A 25,354-nucleotide genomic window follows, 5' to 3' on the forward strand; every position below is an offset into this window, starting at 1 on the left:
TCCTCAGTCCTCACCCTCTAGCCATTGTTGAACATATACATGTTATGTTTTCTGTTTCTTTTGAATAAGGAGCCAACCAACATAACTAAAATGCTTAAAAGCATTTATTGATTTTATGTCACATAATTAAAATTTATAAAAAAATTGATTATACAGGTTGGTTTGATAGTAAAATAACATATTGACATTTGTCTTAATTTATATGGAACAATAGTTAAAATTAGACTCTCATTTGACACCTAAATGTTAAGCTCCAAACTCAAAACTTGAGAAAAATATAATCATTACACTCAATATTTAATTATGTGTATGTAAAGTTATTGATATTTTACCAATGACGAGGTATTGTGTTATTGTTCATTGACAGTATATGAGACTCATACATCGGCACTATATCAAATATTCACCCTTTCTTAAAAACTGTAACGTTTTAATCAGAATAAGTGTAAGTGGTTTAAATTAAGTAATAAAATTATAAAAATAAAATTATGGCAACTTAAAATATAAAAGTTGAATGTAAAGTAGAGGGACCGGAATCATAATTTGATAAAATATAAAACATAATATTTTCTAGAAGTCGAAAAGTGACACTAAAACTGATGGAACCAGTTTGGACACTTCCCGTGGGCCATAATATCATCAATACAATTAAGAAGAAGAAAAAGAAAAGACTGTTTCTAAGGTGATTGGGCATTTAGTATGAGTCAATAATTTGACTGGACTTCAACTGCATCTTAACAATGGCTTAATCAATGGTAAGCCCTCAAACAATACTTCTTTTTGAGTTGGGTACTTCAACTTTTTTTTTATCAAATCAGGTACCTAAATTATAATTTTGTAACCGTTATGGCCCCACTTGTTATCTTCGTTAAAAAAAATCATTTCAACCAATCGGGAGTCGACACATAATAATTTCTCATTAATTCTTGATATATTTTTGGTATTTTTTTATAGAGTTAAAGCAATTAAAGAAATAATCAAATTTCAATCAATCCAATCGAATGGTGATGGAGGTTTACTAGAAATGAGGTTAGATGAAGGAGGAGGGATATATGATATTTTAAAATTTTAATATAATTTTTATTTAATATTAATGTTAATTTCTCGTTTAGCTATTTTCTTTTTTATTTATTTATTTTATAGCTAAGGAAAATATATTTTTAATTATGTGTCAATTCTTGATTGGCTTAAGTGTTTTTTAAACGATAAGGGTCCATTATGGTTAAAGAATTATAGTTCAGGTACCTAACATTAAAAAGAAATATAGCTCGAGGGCTGTTTTTTAATAAGCCCATAACAATTTATTATTATTTGGCATATTATAAATTTAACTCTTTGACGTTTATATCTTTTGTCAATTTAACCTTTATTCTTTTTTTGAGCTAAAATTAGCCATTAACCTTTCAAAAAAAGTAATTTTTTTAATAGAAATGTAGATAAAAAGTTAATTTTCTAATGATATTGGAATGACAATCCGCATGACAGTCCACATGTAGTTAATGCTAACATGATATTATTTGTCTTATATGCCATGTTAATAAGTAATTTAAAAGTTAACTGGTAAATTCAACTCTTTTTGAAAGATTAATTGTCAAATTTGATTTTTTTAAAAGATAGGGATCAAATTTAGCTAAAAAAGTACGGACCAAATTGACAAAAAAATAAACATTAAAGGCTAAACTTAATATTATCCGTACTATTTAGGAAGGTTCACCTTCGCCTATGTTACAAAATCTTCACAGTATATATACACATACCTAGGCAGATTAAAAGGATGTAAAAATATTTGAGCCTTTTACTTCACTTAGCCAGCAAAAAGATCATCAAAGATGAGCATGGTCCATGGCACCACCTCTACTGTGGACGAAGATGTTCCACTTCCAGGTTTCCGATTCCACCCGACAGATGAAGAGCTCGTCGGGTTTTACCTTCGACGAAAAGTCGACAACAAACCCCTCACAATCGAACTCATCAAAGAGATCGATATCTACAAATACGATCCTTCCGATCTCCCGAGTACGTACTTCAACCATATTATTATCATAGTTATATGAATTTTGACATGTTAATGATTCTTTTTGTATATACACGCAGAAACTGGCATGGTGGGAGAGAATGAATTGTATTTCTTTTGTAGACGAGGAAGGAAGTACCGGAACAGCGTAAGACCGAACCGGGTGACAGAGTCGGGGTTCTGGAAAGCAACGGGCATCGACAAGCCTGTTTTTTCGGTTGAAGGTGGTGAAGCCATCGGGCTTAAGAAAACGTTAGTGTACTACCGTGGAAGTGGGGGCAAAGGAACTAAAACCGATTGGATGATGCATGAATTTCGCCTCCCCAATCCCACAATGACGGCACAAGATGCTGTAAGTAGCTTGAAAGTATTGTTAAAGGGCCTCCATTCAGTTCGCTTTGATCGAAACTTAATCAATTGGTTCATGCAGCCATCGTTAAGATACTATATTTAATCGATTCGTAACGTAATACATGTTTTTGGGGTTGCAGGAAGTATGGACGATATGTCGATGTTTCAAGCGGCATAGAAAAATCAAACAAGATTGGAGACAAGGTGCTGCTAAACCAGCTTCAACTGGCAATGGCAATGGTGTACAAGGCTATGAAAGTGGCAGTGTGGGATCCAGCAGCCATGAAAATTACATTACATTGGGGTCTCAGAATGTTGAAAACTATGATGATGATGATGGTGAGATGGTTATGGATCATATGATGAATGATGGGAGTTGCAGAAGGGAATGGTATCATGGAGAGATGCAATGTATGGCATCATCATCATCTTCAAGCTTTTCAACAGAAAATGATTTCTTCACAAATGCCAATTGGGATGAGCTTAAATCAATTGTAGACTTGGATCTTGATCCCTTTCATTTCGCGAAAAATCATTTTTAATGAGATATACTATGATGGCCCTTAAAAATAGAATAAATTTACTCTAAGAATTTAGGGGTCGAGATTAAATTATATATTTTTATAAGAGTTAAATTACAATTTCACTCTTGTATTAATTTATATCTTTATGACTTTTAAAAAGATTAAATCAAATTTTTTTTGTTTTTGGGACTCAAGGTATAATTTTATCATAAATTAATTAACTTATGATTTTATGAAATTTAGGGGAGTTTAAAGCAAAAATTTCTCATTTTAGGAGGGACCAGACCCTGCGCCTCCATTCATCCCTGTATACAGGGTGAGTTTCGAACGTAAAATTTTAAAATTGCTAAAATATAACTTTACTATTAAATCAACATCTCATTGATATTACATTTAAAAATTACTAGTATGGTTCCTCATGTTTCGTATTAGATTGATAATTATGTCAAATTATAAAGTGAAAATTTAAAGGTTAAAATGTGTATTAAGTCTCCATACACCTCTCATACATTTGAAATTTAGTCCCCTACTCTACTATTACTTTTAGAAATTCAGCCACTCTAATTTTTAAATTTAAAAATTCAAGTCTAGTAGTTACCACCAAAGTTGCTTGAACCAAATCGGACTGACCGGTTGGATCGAGAATTGGCTAAGGTACTACTCTGGAGAAGGACATTGAGCCGATTAGCTTAAAATCCGGTACAGATCGGTTGAACAGAGCAAAAAACCGATTGAACCGGACGGCTGAACTAGTTGAACCACAATTTAAATATTTTTTCTATAATCTTTTTAACGATTTGTTTAATTGAATCGGATGGACTAGTCGAACCAGTTGGACCGATGAACCAATGGCCTGATCAGTTTAACCACAAGTCCGATTCTAAAAGCCTTGGGTACTACTGTTAATCTTCTTCTATTAAATCCATAGGTGTGACTTGACTTCTTGAAATTAATATATATTCACTAGGCAGTCATGTAATAATAAAAATAATGTTGAAATACTGATTAGGATTTTTTTATTAAAAAAAACACCTATTTGAACTCATCTTCATGAAATATTTTTTACTAGAATACTGTTCTTAATAAAAATTGACGTCAACATGTTGATTGAAATAGTTAATAATATTAACTATTTAGACTAGCTAAATACATTATAAAACTAAAGGAACCAAATTAAATAAAAAAATTAAAATATATAAATTAAATCTCAAATTTCAACATGCTATAAGAGTCAAAACAAAATTTGACAATCATCTTATAATGTAAAAAAAAAATACGTGTTAAAATGGTAAGACTGTTATAACCTTACCTTTATCTGTATAGATTATGACATATGATGATATGTCATAATCTCAGAGTTCCACATCATCACACTTTAACGTAATTCAAAATTAAAGATTAAATTGAGAAAAACAGTCAAGTTTTGAAACAAATATGGATTAAAAAGAATTCGGGGACTAAATGTTGTTATTATCCCATACTTAAAAAAAATGCTTTAAAATTTCTTTTTCTTAGTCTAAGAAGCATATTCTATATTGTGGAATAACTTGTAAGAATATATATGGAATTGGATATATTGATTATTTTTTTGTTTTATTTATATATGACATTTTCAAGGTCATGGTAAGATTTTGATTTGTTTAATTAAATTTATATTTGACTGAGCACTGTGGTCTAAATTTGGTTTTTCATGCTTTTAACATTTTGTTAAGTTAATTACATTAGACTGGAAAAATATGTATATAGCGACATTTTAAGCAAAATGCCACCAGTTTTTAGAATTAGCAACGTTTGTCAAGAAAATGCCACTACATGTCACTTTTAACGGGCAAACGCTGGTAAATGTTAATATTTACTGACGCTTTGGGAAAAACGCCATACAGTGGTGTTTGACAAGACAAACGCTGCTAATGGTGAGTCAAATTCCGACGTTTTCTTAGAGAATCGCTGCTAATTTTTTTGGCAACTTAAAAAAAGATATTTAGTTAAAAACATCATATTAGTTATAAAAAGTGTAGTGGCATTTAAGTACTATAGCGGCGTTTTAATAACAAACGCCGCTAAATCTACTTTGTAAACAATGTTAGGTTCCATCGTTAGTTTCCCCCGGTTCCAAAACCTCTTTCGCTCTCTATCACTGATCCCCGTTGGCCGCTGCTGTTCTCCGCTCGTTGCCCCCGCTTTCGTCCGTCGGTCAACGTTGGTTGGTCGGAGAAGTACTCGCTAGCTGCCCCCTCCCTCACTCATCGGTCCACCTCAAGGTTCTACTCTTTTTTTATTTGTCTGTCATTAGTTGACTTTTATTTTAATCAATATAGTGCATGCATTTCTATATAAGTTGAAGTTTCTCATTAATTTAAGTTTCATGATTGTATTCTTATTCATTTTCATCTTGCTTAACATTCAACATTTCTAGTAAAATAATAATTTTTTTTTCTATTCTTATCCTTATTCATTCTCATTTTTCTTTCACTATTTTTTTTCTCATCTGTAATAAAATGTCATATTATTATTCTTATGCACGGACAATGTATGATACTTATTCCTTAACAGTGCATTAAATATTCACCTTCTTTTAAAAACATATTTTTCGATAAAGAGATTCCTTTTATTAAAAAAAATAGACATTGGTGTTTTAACCGGAATAGTTACATGTGCTAATGGACAGAATTTTGCCGGCTAAATCTTTAGTATAGGGACCGAAATCAAAATTTTACCAAAAATAAAACAATCTAAATTTGGAATAATAAAAACAGAAAAGAAAGAAAGACTGTTTCTAAGCTGAATGAGCATTTACAATCCCTATGAGTCAATAATTTGACTTGACCTCAACCATAAGATGACTTCATCTCAACAATATTTTTATTTATATTTTTTGCACAACATTATTAAATATTATTATTTATTTATTTAAGAAGGTTCATCTTGGCCTTCTCAGTATATATACACATACATAGCCAAATTAAAACGATGTAAAAATATTTGTGCCTTTTACTTAGCCAGCAAAAAGGATCAAAGATGAACATGGTCCATGGCACCACCACTACTGTGGACGAAGATGTTCCACTTCCCGGTTTCCGATTCCACCCGACCGACGAAGAGCTCATCGGGTTTTACCTTCGACGAAAAGTCGACAACAAATCCTTAAGAATCGAACTCATCAAACAGATCGATATCTATAAATACGACCCCTCTGATCTCCCAAGTACGTTCCTCGATTATTACTCTTACAGTCATATGAATTTTAACATGTTAATGATTCACTTTGTATATATGCAGAAACCAGCATGATGGGAGAGAACGAATTGTATTTCTTTTGTAGACGAGGAAGGAAATATCGAAACAGCGTAAGACCGAATCGGGTGACGGGATCGGGGTTTTGGAAAGCGACAGGTATCGATAAGCCTGTTTTTTCGGTCGGAAGCAGTGAAGCCATCGGGCTAAAGAAAACGTTGGTGTATTACCGTGGAAGTGCAGGCAAAGGAACTAAAACCGATTGGATGATGCATGAATTTCGCCTTCCCAATCCCACATTGACTGCACAAGATGCTGTAAGTAACTTCAAAATATTTTTAAAGGGCTCTCGTTCATTTTTGCTTCATATGATCAACAAATAATAAATTGATATAATGGTAAATTTTCCTTCAATTCATCTTTGATTCCAGCAATTTTGGTATTGACCTTACAAGTTACAAGTAAATGTTCTCTTTAAAATTTATAAAGATATAAGTTTATACAATAACGAAATTACATTTCGACTCCCGTAAAAATACTAATTTAATCCCGACCCGCTTTGCAGGAAGTATGGACAATATGTCGAATTTTCAAGCGGCATAAAAAGAACAAACAAGAATGGAGACAAGGTGCTGCTAAACGAGCTTCAACTAGCAATGGCAATGGCGTACATGGCTATGAACGTTGCAGTGTAGAATCCAGCAGCCATGAAAATTACATTACATTTGGCTCTCAAAGCATTGAAAACTATGATGATAATGATGATGATGATGGTGGTGATGGTGAGATGGTTATGGATCATATGAAGAATGATGGGAGTTGCAGAAGGGAATGGTATCATGAAGAGATGCAATGTATGGTATCATCATCATCACCATCTTCAAGCTTTTCTACTGAAAATGATTTCTTCACAAATGCTAATTGGGATGAGCTTAAATCAGTTGTAGAATTGGATCTTGATCCCTTTCTTTTGTGAAAAATAATTTTTAATTAGATTTAATATTGTATTAGTTTTTTTTTCTCTTTCTAGGAAAAACTTTTCGTTGTTTTTCACAACACTAATATCCAACGTTGATAGTATACCCAATTGACTTATACCACAAATTCACTTATTTAGAAAGCATGTATATATTTATTTTATATAACAAATAATAAAAAAGTAAAAAATAATTTAAATAAATACATTAAATTAAGAATATTTAGACCCAGATTTAAAAATAGAATAAATTTAAACTAAGAATCCACAAATAGTTTACAATACATAAGTAAGGACAAAGTCAAAAAAATTTTAGGGGTCGAAATTAAGTTAAATGTTCTTACAAGAGCTAAATTGTATTTTCGTCATTGTATTGACTTATATCTTTATGAGTTTAAAAAAAATAGCTAAATTGAAATTTTAGCATTTTTGGTACTCAAAGAATAATTTTTTCCTAAATTAACTTATAATTTTATGAATTTTGGGGTCTTAAGTAAAAATTTCCTATTTTAGGGGGACCAGGCCCTGCCTCCCTCCCTCCCTTCACCCTTGTATACAGGGTTGTCTCAAACATAAATTTTTAAAATTCCTATAACTTTACCGTTAAGTCAAAATCTCATTGACATTACATTTAAAAATGACTAGTATGGTTCCCCACACTTTGCGTTGGATTGATTATGATGTCAAATTATAAAGTAAAAATTTTGAAAGTTAAAATATGTACCAAGCCTCTATAAACTTTGTGAAGTTAGAATTCATTCCCCTACTTTTATTTTTCAGAATTTAGTCACTCTACTTTTTGAATCTAAAAATCCAAGTCTAATAATTATCACTATTAAAAATTTTCTATTAGATTCACTGGTATGACATTTTGAAATTAATATATATTCACTTGATAGTCACGTAACAATAAAAATAATGTTGAAAATACAGATTAAGATTAAAAAAAATCCTATTTAAATTTGTCACGATATAAATTTTTTTATTGAAATAATACTCTGAAAAAAAGTTACATCAACATTAATGTGATTGAAATAAACTATATACACTAATTAATTACACAATCAAACATAATATAAGGATGAAAACGAAAAATTGAGGTAAGTAGAAAAAAAAAACAACACGTGAATGTTGGGACCTTACTTTTATGTGTATAGATTTTGACAGACATATTTTATAGTCTACATAAAGTTTAAAGCCAATAATTAAGCCGCTTTTGTTGACAATTATTTGGTCCAAAAATCAACCAAATAATGACTATGAGTTCGTCAAAATAATTTATTATTATTTATTCCTGTCTTTGTTGACCGAATATTTCATATTTTTCAGTCAATATTGGACGAGTGTAGTTTCATTGACCATTATCATAAAAAAATCATATACATAAATTGTTCAGGTTATTTTTAATACAAAAATACTTTAAAAAAAGAGATCATCCTATCACGTTTCCATAGAAAATTAAATTTTATTATAACAAGTAAGTTAAAAAATTTAAATTAATTATTGAGTGCAATAATACAGCATAAAATTATCGACTATAGTGAGATATTTAGAGGTGCAATTCCATGGGATCCAAATTTTTTGTCATTAGGTCTTTAAAGTAAATAACAAGCATCCATTTATAAATTTGGGATTTAAAATAACTTGTTACCCTAATTTTAAAAATGCTTAAGACTTAAACTATACTAAATTTATCAAGTTGGTATTTATATATATATATATATATTTGTTACAAGTAGATCTTATCATGTGTTGGGTCGGGCTTATGCCAAAATTTAGGCCTATTTTCTAAGCCATGACTTGGCCTGGCCTAAAAAATAGGCTTAAAATTTTGTCCAAGCTCAACTTAGATAAAAATGATAAACTCGAGCCTGACCCAATCTTCCTGTATTAAAAATTTTATATTATTTTTTATATAAAAATAAATTTAAAAAATATAATACATCAAGTACACTAATAATATTAAAATAAATGTTTCCAACAAACTGGAAGTACATTAAAAATAGTGTCTATGCTTAATAGCACTAATATAGTTGCAACTTATCAAGTAAACAACTCTAAAATAATAGTAAAATTAACAGTAGAATAAGAGTTATACTATATTTAAATGATAACAATAAAATAATAGCAAAACAAAAGCAAAATAATAGCATGGAAAAAAATTTAGGCAGTTAGGGCCGGGCCAGGCCAAAAATTCTTATTAAGACCTAACATATTTAGAAAATAAGTTTTATTTTTTTATCTAAACTCATTTTTCAGACTTATATTTTTGCCCAAAATCTCACACTTTTCGAATGAGCCTAAACGAATGACTTCAACATGATCTGGTCTGGTAACAAGTACCAATTTATATACATATTTTATGGTCTATACCATTTTTTTTTCTTAACAAAATGAGATGTACAAGATGTATGTTTGGTTGAATGCTTTGAAAGAAGGGTGAAAAGATGGATGTAGGCCCTTTGTTGGGCTTAATTTAGAATTTCTTTTTTTAAATTCTGACATTTTTGTTTTTATTTATGCAGGACCAGGTTGAAGTTATCAAGTAAGATTATCCAAATTTGGATCAATTAGTAAAGGAAATGGAAAAGGAGAAATCGAAAGATGCAGTTTTAGAACGTGTCAGAAGTAAATTCATGGAAAATTTTGATGATAACCTAAAGATTTAAAGGAAATGAGTGAGAAATCAATTAAACACCTTCTGGAGAAATGTGATGCAGCTGACAACAATATTGCTGAGGACTTCAATGGCTGGATTGTTTATGTAAGATGTAAGCCAATAATCTCTATGCTTGAAGAAATAAGAATTTTGGTGATGAAAAAGATGCATGTGAAGAGAACATGGGCTAAGAAATGGAGAACTAACAAAGGTTGGAAAGAAATATGCAATGGTTAACACATTGCAGGTTGGCTTAGAATGGAGATAGTGGCTTTGAGGTTATTCATAAAGACAATCAACATACTGTGGACTTAAAGCTTTTGAAATGCACCTGCAGGGAATGGGAATTGACTGGCATACCTTGTTGCCATGTTGTGTGTGCAATGTATCATGACCAGAAAGCTCCTGAACAATATGTTTCACCGTGGTACGGTAAAGAGAAATACCTTGCAGCTTATGGCAAAGTATTTTATAGTGCTTTTTATTGCATTTCGCAATTATTAGATTTTAAGGTTAGTTTTAGCTTTTATTGCATTTTTATGTTTTTTTTTGGAATAAAATGGCAAGTTTATATAATTAAGAACTTAACATTTGAGTTGAGCTTGTTTCAGGCACTTTGTTGGTGTGAAAATGAGGAGAAGAGCCTAAATTGGGGTCAAGATCATGATACCAAGGTGTTGATTGCGTGACACTAATACTTTTGCTATTAACCAAGGATCTAGGCTTCACCAAATTGCACAACCAAGGGGACTGCCTTTGAAGTTGTGACACAAAGGACTTAATGTCGCAGCATCATTATTGGAGGTCGCAACACCGGCCACAATCTCCAAAGGTGAAGAAGTCAAGTTGCCTGAGGACAATGTCACAATACTAAAGGCCAAAAGCACCCAAGGGGTTGGATCGTTGATGATGTCGCGACATTACGGTGTGGGTGTCACAGCACTGGCTTTTGACGAGAAAAAATTGGTGAATGGTATTTTGCAGTCAAACAAGCCTCAGATTAGAGTTTAAGTGATGACATTCTTTTGTCTTTTTGTGTAGTCAATTAGACTTTTTGCTTTTCATAATTTTTTAGATTAAATTTTCTCTTTCTTTTCTTTTCCTTTTAGAATATATATTATATATTGTTTAGTTGTTTTTTTTAATATCAAAATGCTTAATACGTTAGAATTGACATCTCTAGTAGAAAATCTAGATAAACGAAACTGAGAGGAGAGTTTATTAGTAGATAATCCGATATAATTGTATCGATAGTGAGATCGAGAGAACTAAGTGGGTCCGAGAGGAGTGCTTAGTTGATAATTTTGAAGTAGGATAAGATCAAAAGAAGATTCCTACTAGGAGTAGTAAGCGATTTAATCAAGATAGGTTATTAGCTTAGTTAGCAATTGACTATCGTTTTATCGTTTGCATCGATAAAAGTAATAAAAAAAAATTAAATTAATTTGTGTAATTTATTAATTTAAAATTATGTTAAATATTCTATTTATTTTGTTAGAGATCGACTCGATTAAGCAACAAGTAATAAAAATAGCGGAATAAATTGAGAAATTGAACACACAAATTTAACGAGGAAAAGCCTCTCCAAAGAGGATAAAAAATCATGAGTAAAGATAATTTTACTATAATGGCAAAAGAACGAAGAGTACAAAAGATGGAGATAAAACTAAACCCCAAAAACCCGAAAACAAAGAATCCTCAAAACGTAAACACAAAATTCTCTAAATATGTTATGAGTTCTAATCTCTAATGGGTGTATTTTCTAATGTTGTAAACGAGCCTATTTATAGGCTAAATTCATATATCATATAATAATAAAATAATCTAAACTAACCAGTGTTTGATTGAAACAAATAAATAGAATTTAACTAGAAGATTATTTTTCAAATTTAACTGAAATAGAAGTCATATTAACTTATTTTATTCAACTAACCAAAAACAATGGATCTAAGAAAACCACAATGCATATATTACATTCATAAAAATGAGAAATCATAGCATAATTCATTACACCACTAACAACAAAACCACTACACATATAATCCAATAAATCATCGTCCCACTAAAATACAAGTTTTTTTCCTCCTAAATTACATGAAATGCACGAGAAGAAGAAAATAAAAGAAGGAAAGAAGGAAAATAAAGGAAATTGTGAAGATAATCAACCAACTGTTCCCTCGGAGAAAAAGGGCAGCTTCAATCGAAGATGATGGTGTGTTTAGGGTTTCACAGAATTTGTATTTTTCATAAAAAATGGATTTAAAGAAATTAAATCCACGTAAGCAATTTAAAAGAAATGTCCATTTAAAAAAAAAAATTCATGTGTCACTATCACAATAAATCAACCAAGGTTAACAGCCACACCAGTAACATCACTATAAATTAATAGTCAAACGTGACAGTCAAAGAATTTTTTTGATAGAACTTACCAATTCAATGGCTTAATTGATGCAAAAGGCTACACAAAATTTAATTAATTTTTTTAGAATAATTCAAGGGTTATTCAGACTTTTTTTTTCCAATTATATAAATTTGGTTAAAAGTTTGAAAAGAAATAAAAGAAATAAGAATTGTGCTAAAAAAACAAACAATTTATGAAATAAAATCGTTGGTTTAAATTAAATTTCATCAATTCAATGTTTGAGATTATTTTGAGTCATATGAGGATCGTATCACTAAATATTGCAACCTAAACTATGGGTGAGTTTGAATTGGCGCGGTACATTTAACTTACTTTTTGTCCCACACTACAGTATCGCTACAGCATCTAATCTCACTGTCATCGCTATTTTTACACTAACCGCAAGTAAATGCACCGACCATCCAAACTCACCCTAAGATACTAAAAACGCCTCAACATTATTTCACTTCCTACTGCCGCCAATTAGACCTTGGTATAGTTTGTAAAGACGAAACAATCGTATTTAAATTCAAGACCTACCATGCGCAAATGGATATTTGTATGTCTCATCTTGTAGTATTGTTTGTGGTTTTAGTTCAATTATTAAACAATTTGTGTCCACTGCTCGTATCATAATAATTAGATTCTACACATTGTGATAGCTTAGGCATGACATTTGTATTTAAATACACGAAATGAAAAATCGAATCCAGAAAGTATATATGAACAGGTTGCAGATTATGTATCTATGTGCCATTACACATTATTTATTAATACAAAATGATACACCAAAGCCAATCAAACTAACAGTTTTTCAGTTTTGTCAATCACAGTCTCTCTCACCTGCAATTCCAAGCTTACTACTCTTCTCTTTTACTCAGGTTTCAGTTTCAGGGAAGCACTGCAAAAAGCCATAGTTATTGATGATGAAATCTGTAACAAAACGATTTGCATAACATTAACGGAAAATGGTTTTTACCTATTGATGCAGTAACGCTTTCCCGTAGGTGGAGGACCATCGTCAAAGACATGGCCAAGATGAGCACCGCAAGTGGCACAGAGGACTTCTTCGCGAGGCATGAAAATAATCGACAGGTCTAACTTCGATTGCACGTTCTTTCCTATAGGTTGATAATATGATGGCCACCCGGTTCCGCTATCGAATTTAGTCAATGACCTGGATGTAGAGGATCACAGTTGCTTAAGTGTTCCAATGGACATAGGTTTCAATTCATATTAGTCCTCAGTAATTTGGAGAAGAAAATCCGGAAGACTTACTTGAAAAGAGGTGTGTCACAACATATGCAGTGGTAAGTTCCAGGTGTTTTTGTGTTCCAGTATTCCCTGAACATAAAAATGGTGCAAACATAATGAATTAGAAGAAGAATGAAGACTACATCGATTTAATGCTAACTATGCAGAATCAAGGTTCATTAGAATACAACACGGCAGGATTTAGGTTCGATTCACGCATTACAACCGCTATCCTGGCACGTTTTCATGTGATAACAAAAGAGATAATACGTCATTAACGATAACCCGATCCATAGAACTGAAAAAGGAAACATTTAATCCAGTACCTATATTATCAAAATACCTATCATCGAGGTTAGGTGCACAAAGGGGATAACAGAACGAGTTGGTCACATTTGTTCGTTAAAAGAAATTACAAACAAGGTGTTGGGTGGTATGCGTGAACATGCAATGAAAATGGAGCTCAAGCAGTTCAGACATTGAACCAGAGAACCGGTACATATTCTAAGAGCAGACAGAACATACCCAGTGAAAGCTCTTTCAGTCCCCTTTTGACGAGTAATATAAAATTGTTCAGGTGTAAGCCTCTTCTTCCATTCTTCATCACTTAAAGAAGTATAGTCAACTGCAGCTGTCTCGGCAAGGGACGCACCATTGATATCTGATGGCCAGAACCCGAATTCAGATGTTTTACAAGAAAAGAAAAAGAACAATGGTTGTAAAATTTTTACATTCGTGAGGATTTACGAGATTCAATCACTAAGTGAAAAACTCAAAAAGTACTCTTGGATAACAACAGTGACATGATAACAATAACAACTAAATATGATAATGATCACAACAAATCAATCAGTTTTTCAAGTTTTCCTTACAGTTAACTTCACTCATTGAGATCGAAAAAGGCCTATATGCTATGGGAGTGGCACAGGTTATGGGCAACAGATTGGTCGGCAGTTTTACAGCTGAGTAACTTTTAACTAAGTAGTGTACTGCATTCCTTCATATTCTAGCCTCTTACTGTCATAGTATAGCCTAATATATACATTCATTTAAGTCAAACAGGCATAACAGGCAACATCGGACATGACATGGATACGGCACGACCACTATAGAGTATGTGAATGTCTCGAAAGCTATATAACACAAATCATTAACATACTAAAATTTGTGTAGACGTAAAACACCTTAAACACAAATACATGGCAAAATACACTTTGAAAACCTGATTTCCCTTTAGTATATCTTTCAAGACAAACAATAGAATAACATTTCCAATTCCCAATCCTCAAAAGAATAAGGGTTTAATATACCATTGGTACCTGAGTTTGGCTTCAATATTCAATTTGGTACATGAATTTTTTTGTCCCAATTTAGTACCTGAATTTAGCTTCAATATTCAATTTGGTACCCAGACTAAACAGTGACCTAATGAATATTTGACATGTACTCTAGTAAAAAAAAATACTTAGGTACTTAATCGGAAAAAAACCCTCAGGTACTACACTGAACATTACCTAGAGTTTAGCTTCAATATTCAACTTGGTACATGAAGTTTTTTGTCCCAATTTAGTATCTGCATTTGACTTCAATGTTCAATTTTATACCACATGGCCTATGAATATTTGACATGTGTTCTCTAGTAAAAAAAATATAGGTATTTACTCAGAAAAAAAATAACTCAGGTACTAAATTGAACATTGAAGCCAAACTTAGGTACTTAACTGGAAAATAACTCAAGTATTAAATTGAAAAAACTCAGGTAAGACAGTGAACATTGAAACCAAACTCAGGCACCAAATTGAACATTGAAACTAAGCTTAGGAACGAAATATTATATTAACCCAAGAATAAAGAAACCCCCAAAGCTTCTTTTATCAAACATCCACACCTTAATATAAACCAGGCTTAACTTTGAATTAAGCCTTAATCTAATCACTGAAGAACATTGTTTTTTACCTATAGATAGAACAAATTCAACCCAAAATAAGCAATAAAGCCTTATGATTCAGGACTTACAGTTCCACTAACAGTTGCTTATAATTCATAATATGAAAAATGAACTTCAAATAACTTTACTATTTTAAAGCAATCAATCAACCAAAAAAAATTATATCCAAAGAAAAAAAAAGTTACCTTGAACAGCGTTGTTATTCTCGGGTCTTTGGGAAGAAGCAGAAGAACCCATTGATTGAACCGAGAAGGGAACTTTTCTGGGTTTGTTAAGAACACTAAAAGCCTTCGATCTAGGACTGAAAAAGGATTGGGTTTTCAAAGGAATATAAGTTGGTATGCTTAAACTATTAACGATGGCCATTGTTGCTTACGCAGATTCTCGAAACAATCAAATTGTTGACAGTCATTTGATTGGTTTTTGTGGGTTTGATTTTTGGGAAATGGAAATATATATTATCGAAGGTTCCAAAATGGGGAATGGAATACGTGGCTGATTTCCATGAAAGAGTTGCAACTTGCAAGCAGAGGATATGGACTCTCCACGTTCATCACCTGCTCTCTACCTTGGATAAGTTACCCAATTTCTGTAAATTGTTTTGGGTTAATATAAGTATTAATCCATTTTGATATCTATATATTTTTTATTTTATCAAAATTCAATAATGTAACATTTTGAAATTATATCGTGGCATCAAATTTGATAAAAATATCATGAAAGTTACTATAATAAGTCGGATTACATTTGACCCATTACTTAAAAAAAACAACAAATTAATCTTTGAACATGAAAAAATTAATATATTTGTAGTCATAAAATTAAGTTATTTAGCTTAGTTTGTAATTTTAAAACGTATATTTGTATATAAATAGTTTTCTACGAATGTAATTTATTAATGTATACAAGATAAAATTAGACTAAAAATCTATAAGGAAATTTTTTTTTGAAATATTGATAAACTCGAAATGATATATTGAAATAGACCAATACTAATTTGTAACAGTACAATAAAAGAAACCCTAAACTTTAAATAGATTAATGTAATAGGTTTGGAGCTTGCTTGTCGTATGTGATCAAAAATCGGAATGTTGTCCCTAATGAGAGGGAATAACCCTTTTATCATATGCTCCTGAAAGAAATAATTTGAATGATAAGATTATTATAAAGTTTTTCTCCTAGTAATAGAGATTTGAATTGAAAGTTGTACCTGTTTTTAAACTTTAATTTCTGCGGTATACAATTTTTGAAGTAAGGTTGAAAGGCAGTCTTGGCATTTGGTTGATCCCACTCTAATGATTCCCACCATTCTTTTGTTGCTAAGATCTTGTCAAGGTTAGAAGGGACCGGGGACGGAGAAAATGGGATTCGGTTTAGCCTCGGACACCCGAATACTTCGATTACTTGTAGAGAATCACAATGCAGTGTTTGTGTATATATGCTCTTCAGTTTTGGTAGCTCACATAAAACCAAATGCCTTAGCATCGGATGATTTGTTGTTTTCTTCATGTCGATCGAATGGTTTTCAATGCTTTCATCGCTGTCTTCTGCAATTATGTCCTTCATTTGAGGACAAAATGTAACTTCGATAACTGAAAGGCTGTGAAGCTGTAGTAGCAAACCAGGAGTGAACAGCCTCTTGATGTTCGGGCACCGATGAATACGAAAGCTTTTCAGATTAGAAAACATGTCATTGGGAAGAGCTGCAGCTCCTGCCTTGTAGCTTAGGGAAACAAAGTTCAGCAAATCTATAAGTCGTAGCGATTCCAAGCTTCGGAAACAGGTGCTCGAGGAGGCACGGAATGCATATTTCACATCATCACACTTCGAGATTTCCAACGATCTCAAGTCAGTTGCGTTATTCAATGAAGAAATGTCGCATAAGCTAGCAACACCGTGGCAATCATGTATATCTAGACTCTGAATGCCATTCGGAAGGACGAGTTCATCATCTCCTCTCCCAATGAAGCACTTAACTAATTTCACATGTTTTCCAAACGATTCCGGTTCCTCTTCGAATGTCACAGTATGGTATTCACCCACTTGGATGAAGTACATATCCGGTTCTCGACCTCTGGTACTAATAGAATGGACAAATATATTGAATTCATGAATATTGTAGAACTGGCCTGAAAATGTTTCCAGCTTCCTCAAACATGCCACTTCATCCCCTTTAACCTTTGAAGTCTTCGATGCCCCAAATGTTATAAGCACTTGGAGGTTTAAGAGTTTCAATAGTACCCCACAGGGTAAGAACTCGAGATATGGAGTATGAAGATTAAGATATCTTAGATTGAACAGCATTTCCAGGCCTTGAGGAATTTCCTTGATTCCAGCATGACAGAGGTCCAATTTCCTTAGAAGAATGAGTTTCTCCAATGAGGGAATGAGCCTTAACTTAGCACAACGTCTAAGCAACAAGGCACTGAGTTTCCCTAATTTGGATATCGAATTCGGCAGAGCTTCGATGCTAGTATCAGATAAGTCAAGAACCTCAAGGGTGGCCATATGCATGAAAAAGGGATCCGGGATCATTGTCAAACAATGATTCGATGCAAGTAACAAGGTCGAGATCCTAGTACACATTGGAGATACATCAGAAGGGATTCCGGATATGTAATTGTGCATCAACGAAACCATCTCGAGATCTTCAGTCCAATAGTTTCCATCTGGGATTTCTCGCAAATGCATACCGGATTTTACCATTAAACGGGAACTAATGCCATTGACATGAATGACCATGTCCCGAACCAAATCATGCATCTTCACCTGTTTATCATCTTCACTCTTTTTCATAACACATTCTAAAAGACAAGCTTTTTCAAGTTTGTTCAACATAGCATGGCCCTTGTCGAAAGCTGCCCGTCTGCTACACATTCGATCTATTACTCCCCCTGCAATCAAACGTTCAATCAACTCCTTTCTTCTAATACTGAAATCTTCAGGGTAAAGCGCACAATAAAGAAGGCAATTTCTAAGTTTCTCATCATCCAAGTGATTATAGCTAAATTTCAGCTGCTCAAGCACCCTTCTCATGTCATGATGTCCTCTTGTTGAGTCTCGTAATTCTTCTAATGCATTTCTCCACTCACAAGATTCAGTGACACCTTTCAAACTTCTAGCAATTGTGACAATAGCAAGTGGTAAACAAGCACACTGTTTTGCTACTTCTTTCGCAATCGGTTTTATGTGAGGTGAAATAACATCGAGACTGGCTTTCTCCACGAACAAGTTCCAAGCTTCTTCTTCTGAAAGAAGTTCTGCTTTGATTTGTTTGCATCCCATCCTTAAACAAACATCAGCTAACCGGGTCGTTAAAACAAACTTGCTTTTGTTATCTGCTCCGGGTTCTGGGATTCCTACATCTTCGAGCTGAAATGCTTCCCAAACATCATCAAAAATCAGAACACAATTCTTCATTGTTCGAATCATTGCAAATAACTTAGCAGCCCTTACCATTTCACTTTCGTTTTCAGGCATACAAACACCTATTGCACGGGCTAATTTATCTTGAAGTTGAGTAACACTTGCAAATTTTGATACAGACACCCAAATTACATTGTCAAATTTGTTCATTTCTTCGAGGAGTCGGTTATGGATGAGCTTGATCATTGTTGTTTTCCCGACTCCTCCCATGCCATAGACTCCAATCTTTCGACAACTATCATCCATCAAGCAATCCCATAACTGTTCCATATTTCTTCTAGCAGTAGATTTACCAACTAATTCTGTTGTTGGCAACGTGACCTTATTGCCTGTAGGAGCATCGATAACTAACCTGTCCACAAAATCACCCTTTCGATGATGCTCATCCACGACCTTAATCATAACCGTGATCTTCTTCCCAAAATGTGCACGAGATAGGTACTTCATGTCTCCTACCTCTTTACTTAAGGAATCAACTTGGGAGATAATCTTACAAGCACCGTCTAACCAAAGTTGTACTTCTTTCTTCAAGGTTTTACCTGACTGAAGAAGATCTATGTTCAATCTTGATTCTATATCATCCTTCCTGCATTTCAATTCTTCCAATTTCTTATGGAGAATCATCATGTATTTTTTGACACCACGATGGTACTTGAAATATTTTGCAATTGGATCCAACATGATGTGTGCAATTTCAAGGATTGGTCCTAATACCTCCATTGTATACAAACCTGTAAGTGTTTCAAATATCATTTCATCTGAGAAGGTAATTCATATACAGAATTCGAAGAAAGCATGTATGAAATAAATTCAGTATTCAATGTCAATAAAAAAAAAAACCAGAAACTCCTAGTGTCAAAGGTGTGACCTAATCTAAAATCACACTACTCTAAGGGCTTTGTTCATGTTATTTATATAAAATCTTCATTTTTCAGTGAAAATTTAAGATTATATTCAGCAAGCATAGGGTGAGCCTGAAAATCAAAACCCTTCCTATATAAATCACAATCACAAAGTGTTTTTTGCATTTACCAGCATCAAATATAACAATCTGGGAAATATAAAAGGTTGGAGAAAGCATGACAATGGATAGATAGAATTATATACGTACCCTTCTTCTGCTTGCTGCTTTGGGTTGTCTCTGCTTGATATTTAAGGGGCAAAAAGAGCTTGTAATTTGACGGCTAAAAGATTATACCTGAAATGCATTGAATTCCATGATCTGAAAGAGAAAAAATGAAACATTGTTTATTGACTTGGACTTCTCTTTGTTTGTTGCCATGCTTTACTGTGTGATTATAACATTTAAAGTCAATTAAAATACATACGACTCGATAAATAGATTGAAACAATAAAAATTTATGGTCTCAAACAAAGATCAATAAATCAGAGTGGCGCAGCGGAAGCGTGGTGGGCCCATAACCCACAGGTCCCAGGATCGAAACCTGGCTCTGATATTTCTCATATTATTTTTAGGGTATTTTTGTAATTCAACCTCATGATGTGGGCCATTTTATATTCAGTACTGTTGGGCCGAGATCCATTGATGTGGGCCTTCCATTTTCATATCTGTTTTGGGTCTATAACATTTATTCTCTTCGTTTTGAATATACTCAAATTTTGCTACATTATAGTACACAAAAAAAAAAAAGTAACATAAATAAATTGTTACTTAATGAAGAATTATTAATATGTAAATATGTATTAAGAGTAAAAAAAAATTTACGAGAAAAGTATGAAAGCCTATTTTACCTTTTTTTTTAAATTTATAATACGTATGTAAGTTTATTGATATTGTAGTATTTATTTCTTATGATTTTGTTTTATTTTTTTAAAGAATGAGTTGATTTATTTATTAAAAAACTACTGAGTTGATTTTATATGGTTCGTGAATCAATTTAGCCAATGATTTTATACATGGTATAGTTTAATATACTTTTTAATTTCTATCCGATAAAAGGTTTGTCATTTTTTTTACCTTGCAATATTTAAACATCATATCGGTTAAATTTAGAGTCAAATCATATTGAATTCATCTAAAAAGTGAATAAACTCTCCCAAGTCTCAATGCTCTTTTTTCACTCATAAAGCTTGAACTCAAAATCTTACTTAAAAAAAGACATTAAACTTCTTGCTACTCAAAATCTATTGTTTCCTTTTTTTTTAATTTTTAGTTTAAATATTAATTCCCAATATAATTTATTAAAACTTAAACCTAAAGTTTAATTTGTTAAAAAAAGAGAGCATAATAGAATAATAGTCTATGTGTCCTCTCTCAAACCAAAACCAAGAAAATGGCACTAACTTTTAAATTGTACCGATTATGTTACATCAAATGCTTTAAAAATAAAATAAGCAAGATAAATTACTTTCGCATAGAAAAAAAAAAGGAAGATCTTGATGTGTATAAATAGATGTGCTACACATCTTATTAGATATATTTTTTGAGAAGAAAGTAATAACCACATGTTAAGTGATATTGAAGCGAGTCTTTATTACCTAATAGATCAATCGTGACAAAAGAGATTATGATGAAAACATCATGAGACTAGATTAAAGATAATTGCCCGATTTATGCCAAACACCCTAACAGGTGAGCAATCAAGGATGGACTGACCGCGATAAATGAGCTTGTGCTCGTCACAAAATTAGGTGGGAGAATGTCACACAAGTGCATTACATTTCATACCAAACATCGAGCTCTCCTCTTTTTGTTCACTTCTTCCTCCTCTCCTCTCCTATGCATCCATCTCTTTTCCCTCTGGTACTATTTTTCTCATTTTAGCTTATAAGAATTTATAAGAGTTTTTTAATTTATTAATTTATTTATCTCAATTTCAAACATATAAAGATTAAAAAACTCGACTTCACAAGAATTAAATCCCACACAAAATTACAATTAAAATAGTAGCAAGTTACATACTTGGAAAATTCATTAGTGTAAAATCAAAGCTCCACTTAATGAAATTTCCATCTTTAAAAAAAAAGCTATAATTTTGAGTACCTTAGAGTTTATGTAGAATCAAATGAGCACCATGTTGAGGACGAAGAGTAATTACGGTGATGGGAGAGTGAGCATATGAAGGTGAAAGCTCGAACCGGAATCGTTTTAGAATCATCGCAAGCGCCATTTTTGCTTCCATCAGAGCAAAGTTCTGCCCAATGCAGATCCTTGGACCCCCTCCGAAAGGGAAAAACGCAAGTTGATTCCTCTTTGTCGCTTTCGAAACACCTTCCGCAAACCTCTCGGGTCTAAATTCATGCGCGTCGTCACCCCAAATTTCTTGATCGTGGTGAATGAGGAGGACCGGAATCGAAATTACCGCTCTGGCAGGTAACAATAGTTTCCCAAGCTTCATATCCTTTGCCACGGACCGTCCTAGCATAACAACAGGAGGATATAACCGAAGAACCTCGTTCAAGATCATTGTCATCTGTTGCATTGGATTCATTAGAAAAATGTGACAAAGTAGCTTAGTATAGCCAAGGATTCATATAATAATACTTTCACGAATCGGACTTACGACTTTGAGATGACTAAGACCATCAGGATCTGGTTTACCGTCACTGAAAACTTGCAAAACTTCTTCTCTTGCCTTTGTCTGCCAATCCGGGTTCCTTGCCAGCAACACCATCGTCCAAACCAGCAAAACTGATGTGGTCTCTTGGCCGGCAATGTAGAACAGCTTGCACTCGTCAACCACATCTTGGATACTCATTCCCATGTTCTTCCGATCCCCCTGTTCTTCGATCTCTTTAAAGTTGGATTCAACAAGTATGCCTAATAAGTCATCATTTTTCACTTGACCGGCTTTAACTGCTTTCTCTCGGTTCTTTACCAATCCCCTAAGTGAATCTTTTATTTCTTTGTCCATCAACTTCAGCTTCTTATTCGTCTTAGTCGGTAAAAACCTTCGGCCACACAATTATCGAATATAACTTTTAGCGTCTAAGGTAATTATATGAACTAATTGAGTTAAACTCGGACAAATTCAATGGCAATTATCGATAGAAAGCAACCTAAATACTAATGATTTGATTAAATCTTTGCATAACTTATCCCTTGAACTCGAAAAAGTGACTAATTTTACCTCCATCCCGGAACATAAAGCGACTGAACCGCTTCGGTGAGAAGATTAGTTTGCTCATCCAATAGCAGGAAAATCCGTCTTCCTTCTTCGTAGCTACTCCCAAAAGCCGCTCGAGAAATCACGTCTCGTGTCAAGTTTACCAAACAAGGCCACACATCGACCTCGCTCGACCCGTTTACAGAGACTGCCTCCTCCCATTTCTCGATCATCTCGGTGCAACATTCGTAGAATGCCGGCAACATGTTCTGCAATAAATATTACCAAGCTAACAACACATGTAGTTGAAACTATTTCATAACCTAATTTCACAACATTTTCTAGAGTAATGCTCATAAACACTACATCACCAGCCACGACACTTCAATCATCTTAATCATTAGCTTCAACAGTAGATATCAACTCAAATCTAACACGTAAATCAAATTATAAACATTATCGCATCAATAAGCTCTTGCAATAAGGGGCGAAACTAGAGGGGACAAGCAGGGACCGTGGCCCCAAAAATAAAAAATTACTCATTTAATCCATTGAGTATTTGCAAAATTTTAAGTTAATTTAATGGTAAAATTATTTTTCAGCCCCTTCTAAAATTTTAAATTTAATTATGCCCTTTTCGAAAACAAAAAAGTTACAGTTTAATCTCTTGAAAATTGTAAAATTTTACATTATTATTACAATGATAAAATTATATGTTTAGCTCACTCAAAAATTTATAATTTAAATTTAACCCCACCAAACAAATTCTCACTTCATCCTGCTTTCAATCAACTTAATCATTAACTTAAACATTACATATCAACTTAAATCTAACAGTTAAATGAAATTATAAATATTATCGTATCAATCAATTCTTTCAGTCAACCTAATCATTAGCTTGATTGGCAGATATCAATTCAAATTTAACACATCAAATTATAAAATTATAAATATGTGTATCTATCACATAAAGAGCTCGGACATGAAAATAAACAAAGCAAATACCTTCAATTTATCCAGATGAAATGAAGGGGTAATAATCTTCCTATGCTTAGCCCACCGGTCTCCCTCTAGGGTTAAAATCCCACTAAAAAGCAAGGTAATAAGTGGGTTAATCCTAGGCTTTTGAAACTCATTGAATTTATTAAATATCTCTCTTATCAACTCAGGGTCCATGATTGTCACCCTTGGACTAGGACCAAACCACCTAATTGAATTCTTGCCTGCACTTTCCCACAAATTACACACATTAGAAGTAAAAATTTTTAAAAAAAAACCCAAAAATCGTAAGAGTTGAATAGATCAAAATACAAACCATAGTTCTTAACAGTTCGAATATAATGAGGAATAACATAGGGGGCAATATCATCAGTAAGGGACATAGGTTTGGATCTTGCTTGTCTTGTCATGGTGAACATCTCTTTGATTTCCCCAAACAAAAGCCTGTAAGAATTTCCATTGAAACCCTGTTGTCTCAAACATTTTTCAAGCTTCTTTGGAGTCAGCCATGCCCAGTTTAGAATCTTCCATCCACATAGTATCAATACCCCAACTGCAAGCAATGAAAGCAAAGGTTTAATTATGACAAGGGGATCTTCCATGTTTCTGCAAAAAGTACAAAACTGCGGTGTTTATGTAAGTCAAGTACAAGGACAGGTTATGTTTTTTATAGAAAAAACTGTGAATTGAAGGAAGAAGAAAAAATATTTGGAAGTGAATTTTTTGGTGTTATTGAAAATGAAACCTTCAGTGGTTGGGGGTTGGGGAAAAGTCTGAAATGTTGTGGTCATACTTGATAAGAATAGGGGGAAATTACAAATCCATGCCGTGAGAACTAAAAGTATTTGAGAATCTGTGTCATAAATAAGAATATTTACTAATTTCCTCGTTTATGTGCTACAACAAAAAGCGTATATAGAGTCTAATTTAATCAAAATTGATAACAATGTAAATTTTTTTGGTATAATTAAAGTATTTTTCATGTTTATTGAAGGTATTCACTGCTCTAAGTGTTGCCTGAGTTCGAGTCACCCTATTTGTATTGTTATAATTCACTAAAAAAAAAGTCTTTTCATAATTTGTAACTATCCTTCTAACAAGGTCATCTTTTAAATTCCAACATGAGAATTAAAGGATAGCAAGAAGTAATTATTTTTATTTTTATTTTTATCTTTTAATGAATTACAATATGAGGGCAAAGTCCTAACAGTAACGCAACTAGTGCAACTCGAACCCAAACCACTCTTAAAGCAATGAACATCCTAACCAACAAGATAACATAGGGTTCAATTGTTTTAATTATTTTAAACCTACTTTAACGACATATATTAACTTTTTAATTCATTTATGAATTTATTACCCTAGTACATGATAATATAAAAGGGTTTGTGTTTGTTATTAGTAGTGAAGTTTTCTAACTATTTAAAAAGTTACGAATTTTCTTGATGGTTTGTGTTTGTTGCTATGAGTCCATTAGCTGCCCTAACTTTTCTTGTAATGA

The 25,354-nt window shown here is 32.8% G+C and overlaps 5 protein-coding genes and 1 non-coding gene across 6 annotated transcripts; 3 read left to right on the plus strand and 3 right to left on the minus strand.

Annotated features, from left to right (window-relative positions):
- The first annotated feature begins 1,702 nt into the window (after window positions 1-1,702).
- On the plus strand, window positions 1,703-3,011 carry LOC107928284 (transcription factor JUNGBRUNNEN 1). Its single transcript, XM_016859475.2, has 3 exons — window positions 1,703-2,016; window positions 2,095-2,366; window positions 2,506-3,011. The coding sequence occupies exons 1-3, from the start codon at window positions 1,830-1,832 to the stop codon at window positions 2,905-2,907; spliced, it is 861 nt and encodes a 286-aa protein (XP_016714964.2). The 5' UTR covers window positions 1,703-1,829; the 3' UTR covers window positions 2,908-3,011.
- Window positions 3,012-5,872: 2,861 nt separating this feature from the next.
- LOC107928283 (transcription factor JUNGBRUNNEN 1-like) lies at window positions 5,873-7,132 on the plus strand. The gene is given in 3 exon segments (NM_001327285.1): window positions 5,873-6,094; window positions 6,169-6,440; window positions 6,689-7,132. Coding segments are annotated over 3 exon segments (870 nt in total). The 5' UTR covers window positions 5,873-5,907; the 3' UTR covers window positions 7,100-7,132.
- Window positions 7,133-12,878: 5,746 nt separating this feature from the next.
- On the minus strand, window positions 12,879-16,154 carry LOC107928245 (peptide methionine sulfoxide reductase B1, chloroplastic). Its single transcript, XM_016859429.2, has 5 exons — window positions 15,547-16,154; window positions 13,939-14,074; window positions 13,438-13,503; window positions 13,139-13,336; window positions 12,879-13,060 (listed from the first exon to the last, which is right to left on the minus strand). Exons 1-5 carry the CDS (start codon window positions 15,725-15,727, stop codon window positions 13,033-13,035), a joined length of 609 nt encoding a protein of 202 aa, XP_016714918.1. The 5' UTR covers window positions 15,728-16,154; the 3' UTR covers window positions 12,879-13,032.
- A 57-nt stretch (window positions 16,155-16,211) lies between these two features.
- On the minus strand, window positions 16,212-20,073 carry LOC107928252 (probable disease resistance protein At4g27220). Its single transcript, XM_016859437.2, has 3 exons — window positions 19,899-20,073; window positions 16,572-19,518; window positions 16,212-16,493 (listed from the first exon to the last, which is right to left on the minus strand). Exons 2-3 carry the CDS (start codon window positions 19,505-19,507, stop codon window positions 16,484-16,486), a joined length of 2,946 nt encoding a protein of 981 aa, XP_016714926.2. The 5' UTR covers window positions 19,508-19,518; window positions 19,899-20,073; the 3' UTR covers window positions 16,212-16,483.
- Window positions 20,074-20,172: 99 nt separating this feature from the next.
- TRNAM-CAU (transfer RNA methionine (anticodon CAU)) lies at window positions 20,173-20,244 on the plus strand. Its single transcript has one exon. It is a non-coding gene; the product is annotated as a tRNA-Met (tRNA).
- A 1,409-nt stretch (window positions 20,245-21,653) lies between these two features.
- LOC107928249 (cytochrome P450 CYP72A219) lies at window positions 21,654-24,681 on the minus strand. Its single transcript, XM_016859434.2, has 5 exons — window positions 24,170-24,681; window positions 23,860-24,077; window positions 22,879-23,123; window positions 22,312-22,699; window positions 21,654-22,221 (listed from the first exon to the last, which is right to left on the minus strand). Exons 1-5 carry the CDS (start codon window positions 24,453-24,455, stop codon window positions 21,793-21,795), a joined length of 1,566 nt encoding a protein of 521 aa, XP_016714923.2. The 5' UTR covers window positions 24,456-24,681; the 3' UTR covers window positions 21,654-21,792.
- Between the last annotated feature and the right edge of the window lie 673 nt (window positions 24,682-25,354).

The sequence above is a fragment of the Gossypium hirsutum genome, chromosome D08 (genome assembly GCF_007990345.1).
Source record: "Gossypium hirsutum isolate 1008001.06 chromosome D08, Gossypium_hirsutum_v2.1, whole genome shotgun sequence".
Lineage (NCBI taxonomy): Eukaryota > Viridiplantae > Streptophyta > Magnoliopsida > Malvales > Malvaceae > Gossypium > Gossypium hirsutum.

Bases quoted from the DNA above. Each gene is read 5' to 3' on its own strand.
- LOC107928284 (XM_016859475.2), top strand. From the start codon at position 1,830: ATGAGCATGGTCCATGGCACCACCTCTACTGTGGACGAAGATGTTCCA. The intron at 2,017-2,094 runs GTACGTACTTCA...ATATACACGCAG, and splicing joins CGATCCTTCCGATCTCCCGA to AAACTGGCATGGTGGGAGAG. The intron at 2,367-2,505 runs GTAAGTAGCTTG...TTGGGGTTGCAG, and splicing joins CAATGACGGCACAAGATGCT to GAAGTATGGACGATATGTCG.
- LOC107928245 (XM_016859429.2), bottom strand. From the start codon at position 15,727: ATGGCCATCGTTAATAGTTTAAGCATACCAACTTATATTCCTTTGAAA. The intron at 13,504-13,938 runs GTATGTTCTGTC...TTTTATGTTCAG, and splicing joins ACTGAAAGAGCTTTCACTGG to GGAATACTGGAACACAAAAA. The intron at 13,337-13,437 runs GTAAGTCTTCCG...CTCTACATCCAG, and splicing joins TGTGACACACCTCTTTTCAA to GTCATTGACTAAATTCGATA.
- LOC107928252 (XM_016859437.2), bottom strand. From the start codon at position 19,507: ATGGAGGTATTAGGACCAATCCTTGAAATTGCACACATCATGTTGGAT.
- LOC107928249 (XM_016859434.2), bottom strand. From the start codon at position 24,455: ATGGAAGATCCCCTTGTCATAATTAAACCTTTGCTTTCATTGCTTGCA. The intron at 24,078-24,169 runs GTTTGTATTTTG...GGGAAAGTGCAG, and splicing joins TCGAACTGTTAAGAACTATG to GCAAGAATTCAATTAGGTGG. The intron at 23,124-23,859 runs GTATTTGCTTTG...TATTTATTGCAG, and splicing joins TTCATCTGGATAAATTGAAG to AACATGTTGCCGGCATTCTA.